This window comes from Carcharodon carcharias, chromosome 6, assembly GCF_017639515.1.
Source record: "Carcharodon carcharias isolate sCarCar2 chromosome 6, sCarCar2.pri, whole genome shotgun sequence".
Lineage (NCBI taxonomy): Eukaryota > Metazoa > Chordata > Chondrichthyes > Lamniformes > Lamnidae > Carcharodon > Carcharodon carcharias.
The window spans coordinates 154,323,179-154,350,210 of record NC_054472.1 but is presented as its reverse complement, the minus strand read 5'-3'; the positions used below and the strand labels follow the sequence as shown (position 1 = coordinate 154,350,210).

The window sequence follows — 27,032 nt, the reverse complement described above, 5'->3', positions numbered from 1 at the left end:
TAAATTCCAGACACAGCAGCAGTGGGGATGAAGTAGTATGTTAAAAATGCACTCCAGTCCCTCAGGTAGTTTTTTTATTGAGTATCCAAAACAACACACCAGAGACACATTAGGGTCAAAAGTCAGTCTGTACTGCATTAAGTTGATCCCTGAAAGGGTAATGGTAGAGGTGCTACAATTAGTTTTAGTGCCTGGAAGTTAGTCTGGGGCAGGGGAAGATGGAGTTGGTGAACAGGCCACGGCTTCCCTCCTGATCACTATAAAACCCATTCTCCAGAATTTATGCATGTGGAAATCATCCGAGGATAGAGTTAGGCTTAGCATGGAAAAACCAAGTTCACATAGAATAATGGTCACTTAGGTGAGGAATGAAAAGAGCAGCTAGTAACTATACAACTAGAGCCCAGCACAGAGAGATAATCAGTAGGAGAGGGGGAAGGTATGAAAAATGGTAGGAGAAATGGGAAGAGATACAATTACAACAATTTTCCAAATTATAGCCTGTTAGTACTAGGCCAACAACACATCCTTCACAGTCAACTGATCAAAGGGCTTACCTGCCCTTTGGCATCTTCAGGCATTGATTTTATATGCATTCGCTTCAGAGAGCGTATAACTCCATCATAAAACTGCACTGTGTAAGTACCTATGAAGAGTTAATTAAAACAGTTACATTCAATTCACTTAGGAGAACACATTGCAAGATAAACAGAAATCAGAAAGCACTTGTATCTATGTTGAGTCAGCCACAAAAAAGATTTAATTTGAAATTTTTTATCTAGCTATTTTGTTCCCATGACTCTTGATCGTACCATCAATCTGAATTGCAGATAGGTCAGATCTTGTCAGATTATTAGTTGGTTACAAAAGCTACATACTGCATAGCAAGTCTGATAAAATACAACCCACTCAATTTTTTTTTTGTTAATGCAAGCCTTTTTGGTAAAGTTTTAATAGTCCCTAAAGAAGGGAAGATAAAAGTTTAACTCTCATCATTTTCTACTACTGAATGGTGGAGACAGTAGACTCAGTCATCAACAACAAAAAATGCTAAAGGATCCTTAACACAGAAGAAACCAGGGCCAGAATTTTCCGGTCGGCGATTTGGGGGCAAGGCCCGCTCACTGACCAGAAAATGACACGGGATGACGTCGGTCAACCCAGTCCATTTAAATATTGAGGAAGATGGGCAGACAGTAAAATCAGCTATCCGCCCGCCAACCTGTCAATGGCCAATTAAGCCAGTGACAGGCTAATTATCATTAAAGACTTGCCTGTTCAACCTTAAGGTTGGCGGGCAGGCCAGGAGCCCCAGCGGGCTCCTGATAATACATGAAACCTCATCCACTGGTGGGATGAGGTTTCATGTCCGTTTTAAAAAAGTTTATATCCTTTTTATTAACATGTCCCATCTCGTGTGACATTGTCACATGAGGGGGACATGTTGATAATTTTTATATTTTTAATTTTTTTTTACACTGTCAGTGATCTCTCTAAGACACCACTTAGTCTCAGGGAGCAGTGCGCTCTTTCGCATGCAAGTGCATAGCGCTTCCTGTCGGGCAGGCTGTTGGGAGGGACTTAATTGGCCCGCCCACTCAAAATGGCGGCGGGCCCCATTTTGGCAGCGGAGTTCGGCTGCCCACCGCTGAGCCGGTGGGGTCCACCTGCCCATCTAGGTAAGAATTCTGGCCCAGGTGTAGAGGTTTAAGGAAACAAAAGTGCTGCAGAACCAAAGTGGGCTCACTTATGACCAAATGATTGGTCAAAGAGGTGGTCAAAGAGGTGAGTTTTAAAGCAGCGTATACTGGAGGAAAAGGGGCTCCAGAGTACGAGTCCAAATAGCTAAAGGCACAGTCACCAATAATAGTGATGGAAATTAAAAATACACATGAGAAACTTGAGGTGTGGGGAGCGGAGGTAAAAGAGAACATGTTGCTGCAGGTAATTAAAGAGATAGAGAGCGATTTAAACACATGAACAAGGTTTAAGGTTTGAGACGTTGGGAGACTGGAAGCCAATGTACGCCAGCAAGGACAGAAGTGATGGTCAAGCAGGACAGGATGTAGTCAAGTTCTTGATGAGGTGAAGTTTCCAAAGGCTGTAAAATGACCACAGAAATAATTATGTCTGCAGTTAACAAAGGAATGGATGAAAGGGTCAGCAGCTGATAGGAAGAATATAAGGCTCAAAACTAAGCTTGGGTCAAATAAGGCACTGAAATTGTTAACAGTCTTGTTCAGCTTGAAAACATGGCTGGCAGGAGGTGCAGGAATTGAGTAAATGGCCACAGTACTATTTTTAGCAATAGATTAAGGTGATAGCTTCAATTTCCCAACGGCTGATTGAAGAAAAGTATAATCATCATACTGAATACCAGATGAGCATTCAGGAATCAAGAAACAATAAGGATCTTATTAAAAATACTGTAGGTGGGATAAATGCTACTGCTTCCCCAAAAACTACTCCAACAGTTATTCTCCCTCCTGGGATTCCATTCTATCATTACTACAATGCTCTTTTACCAGTTTCCACATGTGGTTTCTTCCATCAACATTCACTTAACTTACAGGGACACTGTCTCTTTGACCTTCACCTTCCAGTTCAGAGTCACGTTACCTCTGCCTGATTATGTTTGTTGATGTGAAGAAACGATTGAGCTATTTTCCTCACTATTCATAGCAGCTTTAAGCAGAGAAAACACTCAATAAGCTGAAAAAATAAAAGTTGCCTTTTCCTCATTTTCTATCAATTCAAAAGTCAAGCTTCCTTAGCTCTTTCTATTTGACCTTGACAAGGGTCTTTTATTTCAATTTAACTTGTCTTGATCCACCGCTACCAATTCAATTTTTTCTCTGTCAACTGACTAAAATATAAGCTACACTATAAAAATTAACAAATGCCTCTCTCACGTACGGTAGCGTAATGGTTATGTGCTGAACTTAAAACCTACATTTGAGTTCAAATAGCACCACAATAAATTTAAAATTGAATTCAGTAAATTTGCTCATATGTGAACTATGTTACAGTATCAATGGCTTAGGGATGGTATTCTTTTTTCATAACTATGGTTACTTTTTAAAAAATATATTTTACAGTTTTTTTTGCTTCTACTGGTGGCGCATATCTACACATTAACTTGACACTGGTGCTCACAACAAAATTCATTCCACAAACAGATTGAAAAAATTAGAAGGAACACTGCATAAGACACTTTCTTTCCTGAAAAAAACTAGCCCAAAATTGCCATGCCTCTTATAATCCAAAAATTACACCCAAATATTTCTTCTTTCCTTTCAAAATCTGGTACATCTTATGGTCTGGCAAATTCAGTATTTACAATGCAAGCTAGCATGGGAGCTAGAAAGCAGTTGGATGGACGGTAGTTAGTGGCAATTGGTTCAAGATGCGGGTGCCACGGATGAGATGAGCTGGGTGAGCATGGGGCAGATGGAATATTAAGAACAGAGGTTCTGGGTTAAGTTGAGAGATGGCTGAGGAAGATGTGGCTTGGCAAAGACAGCTGAACAGATGCCACAAATTGGTCACAAAGTGGTGACTGAGATCTATGCACTTTTTGTTGCGAGTGAAGGGGCAGGGGAGAGGAGTAAAAGATGTGACTGTTAGTGAAGAAAATAAGTTGGGGTTATCTTTCCTCTCCAGGTTGAATCTAAATGGGCAATTTTGGCCCAATAGAGCTTGATCTGGGGTTGGATGGCTAGACCAGTTATGTCTCACCCAGCTAAAGTCTGTACCCATTCAATTTGAGGAAGGAATAATAAGGGTCATACTTCAGAGAGTAGGAGGGGGAGAGGAAACAAGCTGATGGGTGAGCGCAAGTTTTACTGGGCCAAGGGCATAAAAGTTGGAGCTGAGGTTACACAAATCAACAGCTTCAGAGGCATTGTGGCAAATGGAAATCCAAAGTCAAGTTGTAAACTACCTGGAGCCTGATACAAAAGGAAGGAGAATTGAGAGGGGCAAGGGGATGTGAATAATAACAGCATCATAAAACTATCATATTTTTCATAATATTATTGTGGGGTATAGTAAAATAGGCTTCTGTTTGTATGTGTGTGGATGGTTCTGTCTATTTGGCTGACTTAATTGAATTATAGAGTCGGATAGATTGCAAGGTTGAAATTATCAAGAGTTATATGTAAGAAGAGTATTTTAAATGCTAATGAGTGAGCTAGGGTAAAGTCAGTAGATAGGATGTGAATGAAATTTGCATTTTAAGGTAAGTGAAGAAATGTTTTCAAAGGAACATAATAAAGTTTTACAACTGACAGGATAAATAGGGCAAGGTTATTACATTTATTTCCCCAAAAGGAAAAGGCCATATTGAAAGATATTTATAGTATGAGAAAAATAAATTCCAGAGACATAGGGAAACAATGGGATTTACAGATTAAAAGAGAAAGGAATATATTTAAAGGTGAATGGAAGGTTGTATCGGGGTGGCTGTGTAATACCTAAAAGATACACCATGAGAAACAGATTCAGGGAAAACACCTCTGGCAACTTTGCAGAAGTCTGCTGTTGCAGTAACCCAAGTGGTGTTAAAAGCCTTTGGAATTCCACTGTTGAGTGGGTGCTGTGGTAACCTTGATTGAATTCAGTGCACAAATCTTCTTGTAATAAATAGAAATTACAAAACCGTTGTGATAGCGTGGCCAAGTTCCCTTTGTGGATTTGGCCAGCCTGGCAAATACCACTTGCCATATCATAACATACAGGCAAGTGGTCATGGATGGTCCTGGCAGTGGGCTGGAAGCTTGGGGTTACACTTGCGGACGGAAATGTAAACCTGATCTTCAATTGCCTGTTATTTTAATTCTCCTCCGTGCTCACACTCTGACCTCTGCCTCCTGAAAGTGTTCCAGTGAAGCTTAACATAAGCTGGAGGAACAGCACCACATCTTTTGGCTGGGCACTTTACAGCCTTCTAGACTCAATATGGAGTTCAACAATTTCAGATCATAATGTCTTCCCCATTTGATTCCTTTTCCTTTGCTGATTTTGCTTTCTCTCTCATTTTTCCTTTTAGACGGCAGCTGTTCATGATTTAGCCATTCACACCTCTAGACTCATCTTTGTTCCTTTACGTCCCTATACAACTCCCTTTGGCCTTGCATCATGAATCCTTTAGTCATTTAATTTTTCCTGCCTTCTGCCCTAACACAGGCCTCCTTTTGCTCTTTTGCCCATCCTGCCCACTTTCACTTGCTTAAAACCTGTTATGTTTCTAACTTGCCCTAGGTCTGATGAAAGGTCATCAACCTGAAACTTCAACTGTTTCTCTCTCCAGATGCTGCCAGACCTGATGGGCATTTCCAACGTTTTCTATAACAGACTAAGCTGATGGACTGGCTGCCCTCTGACATTGTAGCAATCCAAGAAAACTGCACAGAAGCATCAGCCTAAATCATGGACCTAAGCATTTCTGTTGGGGCTTGAACTTCAATTTTCCTGTGCAGTGAGAAAACTGCCAAAAGCTAAAAATATAATTAAAGGAGGAAATAAAGTTGTGTGGAAGGTTCAGTTCCAAAATGTAAATTGGCACCAAATAAGAAAAGAATGTCGTTCAGCAGATTACCAATATTTAGACGTGCACCTGGAGAACGGTTACTTGGACCCATAAATCAGCAAGAGCCAGCACATGCAGCAGAGTTGGGGAGGAAATCAAGAAAAAACAAAATACTTCTTGTACCTACCCTCCTCGCTAATGTCTTCAATCTTGGCAGGGTAGTAGCGACAATCCGTCCAGCGGGCCAGAACCTCATCTCCAGTTTTGAAATCCTGTACAGAAGAAACATATTTTCATCAGAGTTTATTTGGAACTTAATCCAAATAAAATGGACATTAGCGAGGCTTTCCAATAGATATTTTTAAAATTAAAAATAAACAATTTAGAAGGTTATGCCAATATTTGCCAAACTTTTCCACATCTCTCCACATCTTCAAATGCTTCTAACCCTTTCTCACACTTCCTACTCATGCCTGTGAAATGCATCCCTATCTCTCACTGTGTGAATTAAGCAACAGGGAGAGAGCAACCAAAGAATAAAAATAATGATAAGGTAGAGAAGGGCAGATGAGAGGGAGATGGATAGCAGACAGGAGAGGGAAGAGGTGGGAGGGAAGGGCTGAAGCAGATTGTAAGTGGGTGCAACACAAAATCACAGATAAACACAGAATTCAAAACAGAGAGATTAGCATTTATGTAGCTGCTTTCATGTCATAAGAATGTTCACAAGTACTTCACAGTTAATGGACTACTTTTGAAACGAAGTCACTGTAAAATAGGCAAGCAGAGCAGCCAACATCCACAGAGTTAGTCCCACAAGCAACAGAGATAAATGACAAGCTTACTCGCTATGGTAATGTTGGTTGAAGGATTGTTGGTCAGAATACAGTAGGACTGCCCTGGTTTTACTCAGTTTAAAATCAGATGCAAAAAGTGGCAATTTTTACATTGTAGCAGTCCCTCAGCACTGAACTGAAGTGCCAGAGGGAGAGAGAGGACCAGAGGGGGAGAGGGAGAGAGAGAGAGAGAGAGAGAGAGAGAGAGGACCATAGGGAGAGAGAGAGGACCAGAGGGAGAGAGAGAGAGAGAGAGAGAGAGGACCAGAGGGAGGGAGGACCATAGGGAGAGAGAGAGGACCAGAGGGAGGGAGAGAGAGAGAGAGAGAGAGAGAGAGGACCAGAGGGAGGGAGAGAGAGAGGACCAGAGGGGGAGAGAGAGAGAGAGAGAGGACCAGAGGGAGAGAGAGAGAGAGAGAGAGAGAGAGAGAGAGAGAGAGAGAGAGAGAGAGAGAGAGAGGACCAGACAGAGAGAGAGAGAGAGAGAGAGAGAGAGAGAGAGAGAGAGAGAGGGCCAGAGGGAGAGAGAGAGAGAAGACCAGTGGGGGGGAGAGAGAGAGAGAGAGAGAGGACCAGAGGGAGAGAGAGGACCAGAGGGAGAGAGAGGACCAGAGGGAGAGAGAGAGAGAGAGAGAGAGAGAGAGAGAGAGGACCAGAGGGGGAGAGAGAGAGAGAGAGAGAGAGGACCAGAAGGGGGGGGGGGAAAGAGAGAGAGAGGACCAGAGGGGGGGGGAAGAGAGAGAGAGGACCAGAGGGGGGGAGAGAGAGAGAGGACCAGAGGTGGGGAGAGAGAGAGAAGACCAGAGGGGGGGAGAGAGAGAGAAGACCAGAGGGGGGGGAGAGAGAGAGAAGCCAGAGGGGGGGGGAGAGAGAGAGAGGACCAGAGGGGGGGGGAGAGAGAGAGAGGACCAGAGGGGGGGAGAGAGAGAGAGGACCAGAGGGGGGGAGAGAGAGGACCAGAGGGGGGCAGAGAGAGAGAGAGAGAGAGGACCAGAGGGAGAGAGAGAGGACCAGAGGGAGAGAGAGAGGACCAGAGGGAGAGAGAGAGGACCAGAGGGAGAGAGAGAGGACCAGAGGGAGAGAGAGAGAGAGAGAGAGAGAGAGAGGACCAGAGGGGGAGAGAGAGAGAGAGAGAGAGAGGACCAGAGGGGGGGGGGGGAAGAGAGAGAGAGGACCAGAGGGGGGGGAAGAGAGAGAGAGGACCAGAGGTGGGGAGAGAGAGAGAGGACCAGAGGTGGGGAGAGAGAGAGAGGACCAGAGGGGGGGAGAGAGAGAGAAGACCAGAGGGGGGGAGAGAGAGAGAAGACCAGAGTGGGGGAGAGAGAGAGAAGACCAGAGTGGGGGAGAGAGAGAGAGGACCAGAGGGGGGGAGAGAGAGAGAGGGCCAGAGGGGGGAAAGAGAGAGAGAGGACCAGAGGGGGGGGGAAGAGAGAGAGAGGACCAGAGGTGGGGAGAGAGAGAGAACCAGAGGGAGAGAGAGAGAGAGAGAGAGAGAGGACCAGAGGGGGAGAGAGAGAGAGAGAGAGAGAGAGAGAGAGAGAGAGAGAGGGAGAGAGAGAGGACCAGAGGGAGAGAGAGAGGACCAGAGGGAGAGAGAGAGGACCAGAGGGAGAGAGAGAGGACCAGAGGGGGGGGGAAGAGAGAGAGAGGACCAGAGGGGGGGGGGGAAGAGAGAGAGAGGACCAGAGGTGGGGAGAGAGAGAGAACCAGAGGGAGAGAGAGAGAGAGAGAGAGAGGACCAGAGGGGGAGAGAGAGAGAGAGAGAGAGAGAGAGAGAGAGAGGACCAGAGGGAGAGAGAGAGAGAGAGAGAGGACCAGAGGGGGGGGGGGGGAAAGAGAGAGAGAGGACCAGAGGGGGGGAAGAGAGAGAGAGGACCAGAGGTGGGGAGAGAGAGAGAACCAGAGGGAGAGAGAGAGAGAGAGAGGACCAGAGGGGGGGGGAGAGAGAGAGAGAGAGAGAGAGAGAGAGAGAGAGAGAGAGAGAGAGGACCAGAGGGAGAGAGAGAGGACCAGAGGGGGAGAGAGAGAGAGAGAGGACCAGAGGGGGGGGGAGAGAGAGGACCAGAGGGGGAGAGAGAGAGAGAGAGAGAGGACCAGAGGTGGGGAGAGAGAGAGGACCAGAGGGGGGGAGAGAGAGAGGACCAGAGGGGGGGGAAGAGAGAGAGAGGACCAGAGGGGGGGAGAGAGAGAGAGGACCTGAGGGGGGGAGAGAGAGAGAGGACCAGAGGGGGGGAGAGAGAGAGAGGACCAGAGGGGGGGAGAGAGAGAGAGGACCAGAGGGGGGGGAGAGAGAGAGAGGACCAGAGGGGGGGGAGAGAGAGAGAGGACCAGAGGGGGGGAGAGAGAGAGAGGACCAGAGGGGGGCAGAAAGAGGACCAGAGGGGGGCAGAGAGAGGACCAGAGGGGGGCAGAGAGAGGACCAGAGGGGGGCAGAGAGAGGACCAGAGGGGGGCAGAGAGAGGACCAGAGGGGGGCAGAGAGAGGACCAGAGGGGGGCAGAGAGAGGACCAGAGGGGGGCAGAGAGAGGACCAGAGGGGGGCAGAGAGAGGACCAGAAGGGGGCAGAGAGAGAGGACCAGAGGGGGGCAGAGAGAGAGGACCAGAAGTAGAGAGAGAGAGGACCAGAGTGAGAGAGAGAGAGAGAAAGAGGGGGGACCAGGGAGGGAGAGCGCGCCAGGGAGAGAGAGAGAGAGGTTGATTGTGAGATGGACAGAAAAATCAGAGAGGGCGATAGCAAGTGACTAAGCGGAAAGAAAGTAGTATTAGTCACAGTCAGAGAGTAAGAGACAGGCAGTAACATGCAGAGGCAAATAAGATATATACATGAAGTGGAGTCACTGAAGTAACATGACATGCTAGAACACAAAATTAAAAATGCAAGCTTCTCCCAGATCTCCTTGAATGCTGCACAATAATACCTCAGTGTTTCCCTATGGAATGTTCTTTATTGCCTTTCTAGGTGTTATGATAAAACCTCTAAAATTCTGATTCTTCTGGTCTTCCTGCATCAACTGTGCCAAAGCTGGTACTTACTGTTCTCATGTTGGCTGCTCAGAGATGACAGCCATCCAAATCCTTCCCCCATCCAGTTAGTGTTTACGTGGAATCACAGAAAAGTACACCGCTCCCAATGAGCATGGTCTTTCAAAAGTCCAGTTCATCCCACTGCTTCATTATATGGGAATTCAACAGGGAAGACAACAGAGAGCACGTTTTTCACCATTTCAAGATGGCGTTCATGCTCCTGCCAATCAGAAAAGGATTCCACTGTAGGTCAGCTAGATAACAGGTACTACAACAGTTACCTTATTCCTTCAGTTATTCTGTATTTGTTTTTTTATTGACCTTTGCAAGCAGCACCAAGCTGACTGGAGAAAAGTAGGGGAAGAAAGCAGGGCAACTAATTGCAAGATAAAAACAATTGACAAATGTAGCAAGAGCCTTTCCCATTAACAATAACAAGAAGTGCTTTTGGAAGAGATCTACTTCTGGAAAAGTCTCCTGGTCTAAAAACTTTCACTTACTGTAATCTCTTCATCATCTTTGAGTGCTTCTTTTCGTAGTGACTGTCCCTCCAGAGGTCGTAGGCGATGACTATCCCAGAAAATCCACTCATCGTACCTATGGCTCCATCTCTCAAAGTGGATCAGCATCTTTCCTTCCTCATAGTCAATCTTTTCGATTCGTGATGTATACCTCCAGGTGACAGAAAAGGAAAGGGGAGACAAATAATTTGTTAATTATCAAAAGAATCAATGTAATGTTGATTTTTTGACAATCTGGTTCCAATAGAGATTATAGTTTTAACCACAGGTTAACCATATATCTCTAAATCCTAAACTCCCACGTTAGTCTAATGAGCAAATGCATCAATTAGAATACTACTTGGCATACAGACTGGAAGTTCTCAGATGTGAACGTTCGTCATATTGAGTTAGAGGTGCTCAATCAAGCCAACGGTGACACGATTGGCCTCAGCATGCCAGGCTAAAAAGATATAAACCCTCTCTGGATCAAAATCCAGTGGGAGGCAGAGGCATAGCGGTATCGTCGCTGGACTAGTATTCCACAGCTCAGATTCCACCATGACAGATGGCGGAATTTGAATTCAATAAAAAGCTGGAATTATAAGTCAAATGATGACCATGAAACCATGTTGATTGTTATAATAACCCATCTGGTTCACTAATGCCCTTTAGGAAGGAAATCTTCTGTCCTTACCTGATCTAACCTACATGTGACTCTAGGCCCAGAGCAATGTGGTTGACTCTTAACTGGCCTCTGAAATGGCCGAGCAAGTCATTCGGTTGTATCCAACCACTTCGAAGTCTATAAGTAATAGAACCAGACAAACCAACCAGCATCAACCTAGGCGCTGGAAACGACAGCGGCAAATGCAAAGTCGTCCTTACTAACATCTGGAGGCTAGTGACAAAATTGGGAAAACTGTCTCACAGACTAGTCAAGCAACTTCCTGACAGTCATACTCAAGGAATCATATCTTAGATAATGTCCCAGGCTCGGCCATCATCATCCCTGGGTATGTCCTGTCCCACCAGCAGGACAAACCCAGCAGAGATGGCAGCGCAGTGGTATGCAGTCAGGAGGGTGTTTTCCTAGGAGTCCTCAACATAGATTCATTCATTTTCCTTTGTGGTTTGTTTGGGTGAAGTTCAGAGATCATCAATGGTAAAACAAAGACAATGGGGATCAAGCGGAAAATTCTTCAGTGGTTGGAGTCATACCAGGTACAAAAGATGGTTGTGCTTGTTGAAAAGCCAATCATAACAGCCCCAAAAGTTCCTCAGGGTAATGTATCAGGTACAACAATTTCAGCTGCTTTATTAGTGGCCTTTGGTCCATCATGCCAAAAATAAGGCTGTTCGCTGATGACTGCTCCATTCACAATTTCTCAGATAATGAAGCAGTTCATGCCTGCATGCAGCAAAACCTGGATGACAGGTTCAGCAGATAAAGGGCAAGTAGCATTTGAGCCATACGCTACTAGGCAATGACAACCTCTGACATGAGTGCCTAAACCACTCTCATTAATGTTCAATGGTAACATCATCAAACATACCTCCATCAACATCCAGAGGGGATACCATTGACCAAGACTCAACTCAGCAGCAACATAAATGCCGTAGCTAATGTAGCAGGTAAGAGTCTGGGTATTCTGCAATGAGTGACACACCTCCCAACCCCTCAGATACTCTGCATTTAACTGGATACGCACAATTGCAATGACATTCAAGGAGCTGGTTTCCATCCAGGACAAAGCAATCCCTTGATCATTATCCCATCTACCAGCTTTAACATCCGCTCCTTCCACCACCGAAGTACCATGGCTACAGAATGGCAACTCCCAAAGGCTGCTTCAACAGCACCTCCCAAACCAATAATTACCACTGCCTAGGGGCAGAAGAGCAGGTGCATGGGACCATTGTCACATCCAACTTACCCATCAAGTCACATAACATTCCTATTTGAATATATATTGCAGTTCATTCTTTGTTGATCCCTGGAACTTTGGGACTTGCTACCTAACAGCATTGAGGGAGTACCTTCATCTGAAGGCCATCATCTTCACAAGGACAACCAGGGATGGGCAATAAACGATGGCGTTGCCAGTGACACCTATGCTCTGAGAATGAATTTAAAATTAGACCGTAGATACATGAGTATACATGACTAATCAGCTGGCTGAAAGCACAAGTGAGCAATTCAGTTTGGTCTTGCTTCTAATGTACATGAACTACCCTAGTTACTCATCATCCTCAACTTAATGAGACATTTCCCACTCTCAGAGAGATCTCTGTAGTAATATCATTAGAAGCAGATGCTAAAAGGATGGAAGTCACTTGCTTGACTCCAGTGTAATGGTTTTGCGAGTTCTAGCAGCAGTAGTGCGCCTGGTCGTTTCTTATCTCTGGACAAATTTAGGAGGAATTTATTTTGTTTTAATATGCTTTACCTGTTAATCCAGGTGAGGAAAATTGGCACTGGGGGATAGTATTCTTTCCATTTTGGATGTCAGGTGTCAACTTCAGGTGTACCAAGTTATCGTACACAATAAACCACTTCTACTCTGTCCTCAATAGCATACATTAGTCTCAACTTCCAAAAGTATTCTTACTGCAGTTTCTCACACCAGCTGTCATTTGGCCTCAGGGAATGAATGCCAAATTTAGAGTTTAAGCAGGTAGCAACTTAAGGAATGTTTGAACCTAGATTAAGACCCAAAAGGACCCCCTCAGACAGAGGAAAATTTCATTTCTGCGTTCTGGGCTGGGTTAAATCCAGTTATGCAGAAAATTCACATTTGGACACATACCATTTCTGCAGATAATCCTGGGCCTCCAAACGAGCTCCCACCGCAAACACAATTCCTGGCCGATTTGGAGGATTTCTGCTCATCCTTATCTCTCCTCCTTTTATTAATCACCCTTTTCTGCTGCCTAAGAAAAGAACATTTTTCATGAAATAGCTAGTTTCAGTTTTCTTTTTCCTTAAAAGCATAACATCACGCAGGTCATGGAGGTTGCGAGCTAAAGCTGATAAAGGCTGGAATTATTTGAATGGCAGCTAGCAATGATGTGAAAGGAAGTGCATGAGCTAGCAAATAAATGAGAGACAAGAAGGTGCAACAAGTACAGACCATGCTTTACAAAAAACGTCGTCACCCACAGACAGAGAACCGTCATACTGAAAGCACACATGCGCAATAATAGCAACTTTATAGCACATAGAGCAAAACGAAAAAAATACCAAGGAACTTAAAAAATAGGCAGTTCCTAAAGCCATGAGGAAAAGATGGTGATCAAAAGTCTGGCCCCAAAAAAGTATCTTAGGTTTGAAAAAGAGGGAAAGAAATGAAAGGTTTAGAGAGGGAGTTCCAGACAGTGGGGCAAAGGCTTTGCCAAAGGTCAGGTGACAGGAGGGGAAGACTCAAAAAATGACAGGACTATGGTGGATGTGGAGAAGGGAAATATAAGGCTCAAAGAGGGACGTGGTTATGGATGACAAAGGACAATGAATCTAAGTATACTAGACAGAGAGGTATAGCAGGCAACAGAGTAGACAAGCGAGTGGCCAGCCAGATGATGGGGTGGGGGGGGTGCCAAGCAAATGGCTGGCCTGCTGGATAAGTTTTGGGGGGGGGGGAGGGAAGAGTGGCACTGAGCAATTGACCAGGCAGATGAAGTGGGGTCTGCATGACTAAATGAAGTACTCCAGTTATGGTCTAACAAGACATCTATAACTATTGAATAACTTCCACCCCTTTGTATTCCCTAAAGATGAAAGCTAACTTTCCATTAATCTTTTAAATTAATTTTTTGTACCTGCCCACTGGATTTAATTTTTTTTGTAAATGACCCCTAAATCTCTCTCTGCTCTTTCACAGTTTGTACTTCTCATCATTTAAAAAAATATTTTGCGCTATCTTTCTTAGACCCAATGTGGATGACCTCACACTTCCTCAAATTAAATTTCATCTTCCACAGTTTTATCTATTTGCATCAGTGCCTCTTGGCAAGTTTGTGTTACCATATACACCCCTTGACGTTCAATAGCATTACCATCACTGAACCCCCACTATCAACATCCTGGGGTTGCCATCAACCAGGAACTGAATCGGAGTAACCATGTAAATACCGTAGCTACAAGAGGTCTGAGGCTAGGAACCCTGCGACGAGTAACTCACCTCCTGACTCCCCAAAACCTGTCCGCCATCTACAAGGCACAATTCAGGAGTGTGGTGGAATATTTTCCACTTGCCTGGATGAGTGCAGCTCCAACAACATTCAAGAAGCTTGACACACCATCCAGAAAAAGCAGCCTACTTGATTCATACCACATCCACAAACATTCGCTCCCTCCACCACCAACGCACATTGGCAGCAATGTTTATAAGATGCCCTGCAAGAATTCGCCAAATTTCCTTAGACAGCACCTTCCAAACCCAGGACACTATCATCTAGAAGGGCAGGGGCAACAGATAGATGGGAACACCACCACCTGGAAGTTCCCCTCCAAGTCACTCACCACCCTGGCTTGGATTTATATCGGCTTTCCTTCACTGTCGCTGGATCAAAAAGGTGGAATTCCCTCCCTAACAGTACTGTGGCAATACCTACATCACATAGACTGCAGCGGTTCAAGAAGGCAGCTCACCATCTTCTCAAGAGCAACTAGGGATGGGCAATAAATGCTGGCCCAGCCAGGGACACCCACATCCTGTGAATGAATAAAAAATAATCTGTGCCACCTAACTTACTCTCAACAAACTTGGAAATGTGGCTCTCAATCTCTTCATCTGAGTCATTGATAAAGTGTGTGGAAATCTAAGGGCTCATTCTGTCAGTATAGAGCTATTATCCATTAACTCAGTCACTTACCTGCTAATCAATTTCCTACATGTCAAAAGCTGGATTCTGACCATGTGCTTTCAGTTTTGCTAACAGTTTCTTATGTGGAACCTTACCAGATGTGTTCTGAAAGTCCACATAAATAACATCCTTAGGCACTCCCTTATCTACCACATTAGTGACCACATCAGAAAATTCAACAAAGTTAGACACAATTTAGCCATTACAAATCCATGCTGGTTTTCTCTCATCCGTTCATATTTGTATCAGTGCTCAGTCACTCCATCCCTAATGTTAGATTCTAGTAACTTACCTACAATAGCCTATAATTTCATGGATGATCTTGCGCAATTCTTAAATATAGCACCTTTCACAACTTCAAGATGTCCTAAAGTGCTTTACAGTCATGTGCTTCTGAAATTTCTCACTGTTGTAATGTAGAAAATGCAGCAGCCAATTTACACACAGAAAGCTCCCACAAACAGAAATGTGATAATGATCAAATACTCTCATTTTAGTGATGTCAGCTGAGGGACAAATCTTGGTCAGGACACCAGGGAGACCTTCAAATGCTCCCAAAGGTGCAGCACTCCCTTAGTGTTGCATGAATGTAAATCTAGATTTTGTGAAGTACCTGGATTGGGACTTGAACCCGCGTAGCCTTCTAACATTGCTTCTGAACATTAAGATACTGTCTGAATTCTAAATTTTCTTGATCAGATTGTTCAAAACAGAGCCCATATTTTTGAAGGTTTACGTAATGCAAATGTGAATGTTATTCACAGGATCACACAGTGCAGAAGAGGCCCTTTGGCCCATCGAGTCTGCACCTGAAGCACTGGGCCTATAGCCTTGAATGTTATGACGTGCCAAGTGCTCATGCAGGTACTTTTTAAAGGATGAGGCAACCCGCCTCCACCACCCACCCAGGCAGTGCATTCCAGACCATCACCACCTTCTGGGTAAAAATGTTTTTCCACACATTCCCCACTAAACCTCCTGCCCCTCACCTTGAACTTATGTCCCCTTGTGACTGGCCTTTCAACTAAAGGGAGCAGCTACTCCCTATCCACCTGTCCATGCCCCTCATAATCTTGTGCACCTCAATCAGGTTGTCCCTCAGTCTTCTCTGCTCCAACGAAAACAACCCAAGTCTATCCAACCTCTCTTCATAACTTAAATGTTTCATCTCAAGCAACATCCTGGTGAATCTCCTCTGCACCCCCTCCAGTGCAATCACATCCTTCCTATCATGTGGAGACTAGAACTGCACACAGTACTCCAGCTGTGTCATCACCAAGGTTCTATACAACTCCAACATGACCTCCTTACTTTTGCAATCTATGCCTCGATTGACAAAGGCAAGTGTCCCATATGCCTTTTTCACCACCCCACTAACATGCCCCTCTGCCTTCAGAGATCTATGGACATACACGCCAAGGTCCCTTTGTTCCTCAGAACTTTCTAGTGTCATGCCATTCATTGAATACTTCCTTGTTAAATTATTCCTTCCAAAGTGTATCACCTCACACTTTTTAGGGTTAAATTCCATCTGCCACTTATCTGCCCATTTGACCATCCCGTCTATATCTTCTTGTAGCCCAAGACACTCAACCTCACTATTAACCACCCAGCCAATCTTTGTGTTATTTGCCCTGACTTTTCACACACTTCAAAACTGTTATCAAAAAAAGCTAGAAATATCCTCAAAATAGTGAAATTACCTTTTGAAGATGATTGCTTTCCGTGTTATTTCTGAAATTGCTCTGATGTCAATTAGTGGTTAAGTAGCACTCTTAAAATCTACAACTCCCAGTCTTAGCCTTGTGATGCAGAGTGAGAGTTACAGAAGTTATTTTCCTAATAATCCTTGTTGTTATGGCCATGTTTATTCCCATTTATGCCTTATAACAACTTGTTTTGAATTTTTTATACTCATTCATGGCATGTGGGCGTCATTGGCTAGGCCAGCATTTATTGCCCATCCCTAATTCCCCTTGAGGTGGTAGTGGCGGTGTACTGCCTTCTTCAACCACTGCAGTCCTTGTGCTGTAGGAAGGAAACGAATATGAACTCATAAATTTGGTTGAAAATCCCACAGAAATCTACAAGCTCAAGTGAAACTATCCAAAAATGCTGTAAAAACTCAGGCTAGCCAATAGCTGTGGAGAGAGAAACAGATTTAACGTTTCAGGTTGATGCCCTTTCTTCAGAACTGGGAAAAGTTAGATATGTAATAGGTTTTGAGCAAGAGGTGGGTGGGTGGAACATGGCCTCTTACCCTCTCTTGATTGTTTCACTGAGAACAGCCATCTCAATTTCTCTGCTCCCTTCACTCATTCTCACCTGTCTCCCTCCGAACTTGTTGCACTCTGTTCTCTCAGGTCTAAACCGGACTTTTTTTTAAATTCATTCATGGAATGTGGGCATCAATGGCTAAGCCAGCATTTATTGCCCATCCCTAATTGCCCTTGAGGTGGTGATGTTGAGCTGCCTTATTGAACCGCTGCAGTCCATGTGGTGTAGGTACATCCACAGTGCTGTTAGGATAGGAGTTCCAGGATTTTGACCCAGCGACAGTGAAGAAATGGTGATATATTTCCAAGTCAGGGTGGTGAATGGCTTAGAGGGGAACTTCCAAGTGGTAGTGTTCCAATGTGTCTGCTGGCCTTGCCCTTCTAGATGAGGCAGTTGTAGGTTTGGAAGGTGCTGTCTAACGAGCCTTGGTGAGTTCTTGGAGTGCATCTTATAGATGGTAAACACTGCTGCCACTGGGTGTCAGTGGTAGAGGGAATGAATGTTTGAGGATCATGTGCCCATCTGTGGGCTGCTTTGTCCTGGATGTTGAACAGTACTTGAGTGTTGTTTGAGCTGCACGCATCCAGGCAAGTGGAGAGTATTCCATCATGTTCCTGACTTGTGCCTTGTGGATGGTGGACAGACTTTGTGGAGTCAGGGGGCAGTTACTCACCACAGGATTCCTAGTCTCTGACCTGCTCTTGTAGCTACAGTATTTATATGGTCAGTCCAGTACAGTTTCTGGTCAGTGATAATCCCCAGAACATTGAAAGTGGGGGGATGCAACGATGGTAATGCCATTAGGCATCAAGGGACAATGGTTAGACTCTTGTTGGAGATGATCCAGTTAGATTCTTGTTGGAGGTGATCATTGCCTGGCACTTGCATAGTATGAATGTTACTTGCCATTGTTATCAAACCTGCTGACAAGATGGATGCTGGATGGATACTGACCTTTACCTTGCAGAGGCTTGAAAGCCAACTCTCTGACACTTCCTCCGACCTGCCTTTAGACCATTCCCTCACCACTGAGCATCAAGCCATTGCTTCCAGAAGAGTCACTGACAATCATCTGTTTCAGTGATTCCCCCCACCGCCCCACCAACAGCTTTCCACCTCTCAGTTCCCCAACCTTCAACAGTTCATTTTTAACCTCCCTCCCAAAGTCCATAAACAGGAATGTCCTGGTAGGCCCATTATTTCAGCCTTTTCCTGCCCCACTGAACTAATTTCTTCTTACCTTGACAGTAATTTTTCTCCCCTTGCCCAGTCTCTTCCCACCTACATTTGTGACTCTTCTAATGCCCTCTGTCACTATTAAGATTTCCAATTGGATAGAAGAGTTGCTTGCTAACAGGAAGCAGAGAGTTGGCATAAGTGGGTCTTTTTCTGGTTGACAGGTGATGAATAGTGTGCCACACAGATCAGTGCTGGGACCTCAGCTTTTTACAATTCATATAAATTACTTGGATGAAGGGACCAAAGGAATAGTTGCTAAATTTGCTGATGACACAAAGATAGGTAGGAAAGTAAATTGTGAAGAGGAGCTAAGGAGGCTACAAAGTGACATAGATAGGGTAAGTGAGTTGGCAAAGATCTGGCAAATGGAGTATAATGTGGGCAAATGTGAAATCGTTCATTTTGGCAGGAAGATAAAAATGAAGTTTACTATCTAAATGGTGAGAGATTCAGAGCTCTAAGATTCAGAGGGATCTGGGTGTCCTAGTGCATGAATCACAAAAGGTTAGCATGCAGGTACAGCAGGTAATCAGCAAAGCTAATAGAATGTTATCATTTATTGTGAGGGGAATTGATTACAAAAGTAGGGAGGTTATGTTTGAGTTGTACAGGGCATTGGTGAAACCACATTTGGAGTATTGTGTACAGTATTGGTCTTCTTATTTAAAGAAAGATGTAATGTATTAGCAGTTCCGAGAAGGTTTACTAGACTAATACCAGGAATGGGCGGGTCGTCTTGTGAGGAAAGGCTGGACAGGTTAGGCTTGTTTCCACTGAAACTAAGAGGCAACTTAATGGAAACCTTTAAGATTCTGAGGGGTCTTGACAGGTTGGATGTGGAGAGGATGTTTCCTCTTGTGGGAGAATCTAGAACTAAGGATCGCTGTTTAAAAATAAGGGGTCACTCATTTAAGACAGAGATGAGGAGAAATTTTCTCTCTGAGGGGTGCGAGTATTTGGAACTCTTCCTCAAAAGGCTGTGGAAGCAGAGTCTTTGAATATTTTTAAGGCACAGCTAGATAGATTCTTGATTAACAAGGAGGTGAAAGGTTATTGAGGGTAGGCAGGATATGGGGCTGATGTTATATTTAGATCAGCCATGATTTTATGGAATGGCAGAGCAGGCTCAAGGGGCTGACTCATCCTGCTCCTAATTCATATGTTCATATGTACTATGGATGTCCAATCTATCTACATCTCTATGCCCCACCAGGATAGAGCAAGGATTCTCTGTTTCTTCCTTAAACAGAGGTCCAACCTGTTTCCATCAACTACAACACCCTGCCGCCTGGCTGAATTTGTTCCCTCATTGAAAAATGTTTCCTTTAATGCATCTTACTTGCTCCAATTAAAAAGTACATGTATGGATCCTAGTATTTTTTGGTATATGTGGAGCTTCTTGTTCCAGTCCTACTTGGGCCCCAACCCTCAACTCTTATTGACTCTGGCCTCAAATTGGAAAACTTCATCAGCTTTGCTTCCAATTTCCAACCTTCTCTTAGTTTCACATGATGCATCTCAATTGCTTCTTTTCTTTGACTTCTTGGTACCTATTTCTGGTGATAATGAATATTGGTTGATAGCCTATAAGCCCATTAACCTCCACAGTTACCTCGACTACTCTTCCTCACACTCAACACCCTGTAAGGACTCAATTCCATTCTCTTAGTTTCTTCAGCTCTATCGCATTTGTTCTGATCATGCAACCTTCCACAACAGTGTTTCTGAGATGGTTTGTTTTTTCCTCAACTGAGGTTCCCCCATGGTGGCCGACAGGACCCTCGACTATGTCCACCATATTTCCCACACTACAGCTCTCACTCTTTTCTCTCCCTCCCAGAACCATGATATGGGACCCCCCACCCTCACCTCCCCGCCATCCTCACCTTCCATCCAACCAGCCTCCATATTCAACGGAAGATTTTCTGTCACTTCCGACACCTCCACCAAACTCATCTTCGCCCCCACCTTCCCCATTCAGCATTCTGAAGGGACCGTGAGGGAGGCAGTAGAGTAGTGGTAATGTCACTGGACTAGCAATCCCAAGGCCCAGGCTAATGCTTCAAATCCAACTGGTGGAATTTAAATTAATAAGATCTGGAATTGAAAACTAGTCTCAGTAATGATGAGCATGAAACTGTCATTGATTGTTGTTAAAAACCCATCTCGTTCATTAATGTCCTTTAGGGAAGGAAATCTGCCATCCTTATCTGGTCTGGCCTACACATGACCCCAGGCCTGCTGCAATGTGGCTGACTCTTAAATGCCCTTCTGAAATGGCCTGACAAGCCAGTCAGTTCAAGGGCAATTAGGAATGGGCAATAAATGCTGGCCTTGCCAACGATACCTACATCCCATGAAAGAATAAATGACCATTCCCTCCTTGATACCTGGGTCCACTCCTCAATCACCCTCAACACCCCATCCCCCTCCCATGCAAACAGAGATGTAACACCTACCCTTTTACCTTCTCACCATCCAAGGCTCCAATCACTCCTTCCAGGTGAAGCTACTGGGTGTACTACTTCAATTTAGCCTACTGTATTCATTGCTCACAATGTGGTTTCCTCTACATTGGGAAGACTAAATGCAGATTGAGTGACTAGTTTGCAGAACATCTTTGTTCAGTCCAAAAGCCTGGCCTGTCATTTTAATTTTCCACCTTGCTCTTACACATGACATCTCTGTCCTTGGCCTGCTGCACTGTTCGAGTGAAGCTCAACCTAAGCTTGAGAAACAGTACTTCATCTTTCAATGAGATGCTTAAAGCCTTCCGGACTTAAAACATTGAGCTCAACAATTTCAGACTGTAAACTCGGACTCCCTATTTTGTTTCATTTGCTTTGCATGCTTAGGTTTTCATTTAGTTTTGCTCTTGGACAGCATTACATCTGATCTAAGCACATCTTTTGTTCCCTTGTTCCTCTAGTTGCCTCATTACCATTCTCTTCTTCCCCATAAGACTAGCTCTTTTGTCATTCAATCTCTTCTGTCTTCCACCCTTCCCCAGACCTTCATTTTGTCCTTGTCCCACCCACCCCTTGCTCAAAATCGATTACATCTCTAACTTTTTCCAGTTCTGATGAAAGGTCATAAACCTGAAATGTTAACTGTTCCTCTCTCCAAAGTTGCTGCCTGATCTGACTATTTACAGCATTTTCTGTTTTTATTTCAGATTTCCAGCATCTGCAGTATACTGCTATTTGAATTAACTATTCATTGGTCACACCACTCCTGGTCCGTTGTTCAGCTCACTGCAGCATAATTTTTCCAACAAACTGTTGTGCAAATTTGCACTGAAGGGTCGGAATGCTCAACGATCTCACTTGAGGCATTTGCGGCCAATATTGCCAAGCAGCAAATTTCAGACCCAAGTTCTATGCGAAAGAGAAATAAAAATAGTTTTTTTTGGAGGACAGAAGGGGCCATTTAGCCAATTGCTTTGGTAAATAGCATAAACGCTATCTAAAATTGCCACGTTCTGACCCCATAGTCCAGTATCTTTCACTGTTTCCAAGCAGTTTGCAAAAAGGCAGGAAAAGGCAAAGGAGGGGAGAAAAATCAAGAATGTACAAGGACACAGGGATAGACTGATCAACTGCATCTATCAGACATGCACAGGAAAGAATTTAGGAATGCCAATTGCAGAGCATCTCAAAGCAGAGGAGAGCAAACACTATCAAACCAACAGTTCCAGTGCACTCTGAACTGCAGTTAAGGTGGCTACAGTACTCACCAGTACCTCTATCTTCATTTCCTATTGAACATTTTTTTTCCCATCATACATCAATGCAGCAGCAAGAGTTGGTTACATCGAAAGACATCCCTACAAAAGAAAATGATTTTTTTACAACTTAAGTTACTGTAAGATATCATTCAATAATTATCATGATCAATTAATGAAGCACCAGCAGATTATGAATATTTTACTTCCTACTGACAGCAACAACTTGCAGCAAGTTTGTAATTTCAATGTACCTGAACCACACATGCGCTATTTCATTTGGTCCTCTCAATAATGCAAGTCACAAAGTGCATAATAAAAGAGAGGATATGACAAACCATCAGGTCCACTGGTTCCATCCCTCCAAGTGCAATGGTATAGTGATTATTTTACTGGACAGAGAGCCAGGCTAATACTCTAGCGACCCGGGTTCAAATCCCACCATGGCAGCTTGTGGAATTTAATTCAATTAATTAATTAATCTGGAATTAATAGCTAGACTCAGTAATGGTGACCATGAAGTTGTCGCAAAGGGAAGGAACTCTGCCGTCCTCAGCTGGTCTGGCCTACATTTGAGTCCAGACCCATACAATGTGGTTGAGTCTCAACTCCCCTCTGAAACAGCTTAGCAAGCCACTCAGTTGTACTACACCAGCAGCAGTTCAAGAAGGTGGCTTCTTCTCATCACCTTCTCAAGGGCAATTAAGGATGGGCAACAAATGCTGATATTGCCAGTGACACTCACAACCCATGAAAGAACAAAAAACTCTCACCCATTTATCCAGTTCTTAACTGCGCAATCAAGGGGCAAAAGAAACAAAGGAAGTATGTAGCCAATTCAGGAAAATCTCTGGAAAATTCAAGTTAATCAAGCAAGTTTCAGGAGACTGTTAATAATCATCATCCCAGCTAATTGACAATTTGCCTTCTATCTCTACATTACCCTTTCCTTCAAATCTCCATGTAACATATTCTTTAATATTGACAGGATCTCTGCTACAATCACAAACCTTGGTAATGCATTCCACAACCTCTTGGTAAAAATAATCCCTCCTGCTGAGTTGTCAATCTTCCAACTGTGTCCCTTCTTCTGGACCCCTCAATCACTGGAAATAGTCTGTTTCCAACTACTCTGTCCCATGTTTTAATGATATGAAGCACCTCTAACAAACCACTCCTTAAGTTCCTTAGAGGAGTATGAGGAGTGGTTTGGCAGAGGCAAAGAAAAACACAGTGCTTAAAAGCTAACAAAACATCAAACAAAAAACAGCCCCAATTTTATAATTCTATCTTTGTTTTTGCTCATATCAGACAGCATTTTGCAGAATCTGTGCTGTATCCTCTCTATTGCCTCAACATTTTTCCTTCAGTAAACACAAGCAGAAAATGCTCAAATACTCAAATCATGCAACATTTATGGAGAGAGAAGCAGAGTTAAGATTTCAGGTCATTGACATTTTGTCAGGATGGGAAAAAAATAATGTAATAGATTTAAATAACTGAAGAAATAGGAGCAAGACCCTTGACCATGCTCCACCATTCAATTAGATGGTGGGTGATCTGACCTTGGCCTCAGCTCCATGTTCCAGTCTGTTCCCCATATCTTTTGATACCCCTGTCATTCAAGAATCTGTTTATCTTTGGCTTGAATATGTTCAGTAACTCAGCCTCCACATGTCTCTGGAATAGGAAATTTCAAAGATTCACAGCCAAGAGAAAAAACTTCTTCACCTATCTTAAATGCGAGACCCTTTAATCGAAAACTATAGGCCTCTAGTTCTATATTCCCTAACGAGGATAAACATCATCTCAGAATTCATCCTACCAAGCCCTCATAGAATCTTATAAGTTTCAATAAGATCACCTCCCATTCTTTTAACCTGCAATGAAAGTATAGGCCCTTCCTGCTCATCGTTTCCTCATTACTCCTTTATCATAGGAATCAACCGAGTGAACCTTGTTTGAGCCACCTCCAATGTAAGTGTATCCCTCTTTAACTAAGGATACAAAACTGCATACAGTACTCCAGGTACGGTCTCACCACAGACTTTTAAAGTTGTAGCTCGCAAGACTTCTCTTCTTTTATACTCCAACCCATAGCAATAAAGGCCAACATTCTATTTGCCTTCTTAATAACTTGTATGTGAATGCTAACATTTTGTGTTTCATATACGATATATTAGATTTTAGGCAAGTACAGAGGCACAGAAAGCAGGAGGTAAAATCCATAAATCACTCAAACATAGACATGGAACTTGATCATGATACCGCGAATGTTCAGCAGCTTGACAAGTCCTTGCCTAGACTCGCACATGAAGAATGTACCTGGGATACTCAAACGCAGCTGGTAACTGTAGAAATAAATTTTAGCACAAATCACTGCTTTTAGTCGAGAAAATGATGGGTGTGGGGCATGGAGGAGGCATTGTTTAGAAAGTCATCACACACGACAGTTAAACCCGATAGAGAACTCCGCTTTCCTATCTCTGGCTATTAAAATGAACCCCACATCAATTCTAATGAAAATCGTTTCTGTCTCATCTTGTAAATGAGTCACCCAATATTCTGCAGATTGGGTAAATCCCAAATCCTCTCCATGGTCTTGGATGAGTTAGTTGATGTCTAAAGTTGCAGCAGTGAGCTGCATTACATTTGGTTTCCATGTTCTTTGACTATAAATGGGTAAGAACAGGATTGGATTTGCTGCGAAGCTTTGGCTTCTCTTATCCTCCCCTTTTCTCCAACACTCATTGTCCAGATTTAAACTTGAAAAGTGGCCACGATCAAGTTATCAGAGGCCTACAAATATCTGGAACCCAATGCGTCTCGAAACTATAAATATACGGTTACACAGATGCATCACAGAAAAACAACCTTCAGGACTCATATCATCTCGTGCTTTACCATTTCTCTATAATCAGCAACAGGTGCCAAGGCAGTCACAGTATGAATAAAATGAGAGAAGCAATTCACCTCTTCACTCATTTATAGCCATTAAAAAAGCCCAGTGACTCAGTGAATAGAATCATTAAAAACCTTTAACCCTCTGCAGTTAACTCTACATACATTTTATTGCTCAATTTCGTGCATATTTGTATTACTGAAATCCTTGTGCCTTGGGTGTGGGAAAATTATCCGTCAAAGTGACAAACATCCGAAGGGTCTGTTACATTTGTAAAGCCTCAAAGTAGCAAAAACCATTCTGACTGGCTCAAATATCTTACACATAAGAGCATCAAATTACACATTTAACACAAAACAAATAACTTGGTTGAAGGTTTACTGAGGGGATTGTTTTTGCTTTATAAGGTCCAATTCTGCACCTCACCTTGAACTGCATATTCTGCACCTACGTGATCATATCCCATCAGAAAGCAGTATCTGACAACTCTTGTGTATCCATTGACTTACTGAGATCAGTGTCATGGGAAATCTGCTGGCATAGCTACAACTCCCATTTTGTTTTTTTTAAGATTAATACATGGTTTTATAGACATTTTTTTCATTTTCAGGTTTTTCTACAATAATTCTGCCTGAAGAAATTTTTTAAGTACACCTTTAATATTTTACCACCTGCAAGTGCATTTTTGGAATATATACTGTGTAAATATTTATTAAACACATACACTATGTACAATTTTAAATTTGCACACAAAATGTGTATTTGAACATAGAACTTAGGAGCAGGAGTAGGCCATTCAGCCCTTCCAGCCGGCAATAGATCATGGTTATCTGGCTGTGACCTCAACCCCACTTTCCTGTCAGCAACCCATAACTCCCTTGTATGTCAAAAATCTAACTCCAGCCTTAAAGAAATTCACTGACCCAGCCTCCACTGTTTTCTGGGGAAAATACTTATCCATTTGTTTCTATTATAATTGCATTCGTGAGCCAACCAGATGGCCCCGTGTTTTCCTCCATAATGTATAGAAGAATTCGCTTTACATTTTCCACTCTTATTTAAATAATATAATTTTCTGCAAGAAACACATGATTTTAAGCATGTATTTGCCCACATATATATATAAAATTTAAATGATACGCTGTGCGTTAATTTATTTTTTAAATGGGGATGTAATGTGTTGTATGTAGAGCAGTGAGTAATGCTATGGGGGTGCTAAGTGAGTTCCCATCTCTATGGTGCTCCCACTCTTGAGAGCCTGGAGCCAGGCTGCCTGAGGCCTTCCCTTCCTTACCTTCCCCCCCTCATATTCCGCTCGGCCTCTCCCGCTCACACAGCTCCCGGGACCAAAGCCCCAGCACCGCTCCCGACTCCCCGCTGCCTTCGAACTCGGTTTCGGGCGCTCCGAGCGAGCCTGGCGGTGACGGCAAGGCCTCTACTGCCCATCAATCGCCCCCTCCCCCAACTCTTCGCTGCTGCCGCCCCGACTCCTTTTTTTTCCTCTTCCTCCTTTCAAAACAGCGCGACGTCAACACTCACGCACACGCCTGCCCGTAGCGTCAGTACGCACACCGTACGTCAGGACGTCGTGCCCGGGCGGGGTGGGTGGGGGGTGCGAGCTGAGTGAGGATGAGGAGTCAACTGAGTTGACTAAAGGTCAACTGACCTGAACTGTCAACTCTGCTTCTCACTCCACAGACGCTTGCCAGAGTTTTCCCAGCATTTTCTGTTTTTTAAAAATAATATTGCTAAGGACTTGGCTGAAATGTGTTTTACAATTCTTTCATTGTTGAATCATGAAGAAAGACTTGCATTTATACAGCGCTTTTCATGTCCCCTGGATGTCTCAAGGTGTTTACAACCAATTAAGTATTTTTTTGAAGCGTAGTCACTGCTGTAAGGTGGAAAACGTGGCAGCCAAGTAGCATACAGCAAACTCGGATGAACAGCAAAGTGATAATCACCAGATAGTCTGTTATTGTGATGTGGATTGAGAGATAAATATTGGCCAGGATATCAGGAATAGCTCCCCCTGGTCTTCTTCGAAATAGTACCATGAGATCTTTCACATTCACTCAAACAGACAGATGAGGACTTGGTCAAATGTCTTAACCAAAAGACAGTACAGCACTCC

At 43.7% G+C, this 27,032-nt stretch overlaps 1 protein-coding gene across 2 annotated transcripts in view; it reads right to left on the bottom strand.

Moving 5' to 3' along the window:
• Window positions 1–26,417, bottom strand: part of phf20l1 (PHD finger protein 20 like 1) — a 126,232-nt gene extending 99,815 nt beyond the window's left edge. For both annotated transcript variants that reach the window (XM_041189804.1, XM_041189805.1), the window contains exons 1-6: window positions 26,193–26,417; window positions 22,009–22,098; window positions 12,701–12,824; window positions 9,891–10,062; window positions 5,718–5,802; window positions 558–646 (exon numbers count right to left, since the gene is read on the bottom strand). In XM_041189804.1, the coding sequence (XP_041045738.1) occupies window positions 558–646; window positions 5,718–5,802; window positions 9,891–10,062; window positions 12,701–12,783 (429 nt within the window). In that variant the 5' untranslated portion in view covers window positions 12,784–12,824; window positions 22,009–22,098; window positions 26,193–26,417. The remainder of the gene's footprint in view (window positions 1–557; window positions 647–5,717; window positions 5,803–9,890; window positions 10,063–12,700; window positions 12,825–22,008; window positions 22,099–26,192) is intronic.
• Between the last annotated feature and the right edge of the window lie 615 nt (window positions 26,418–27,032).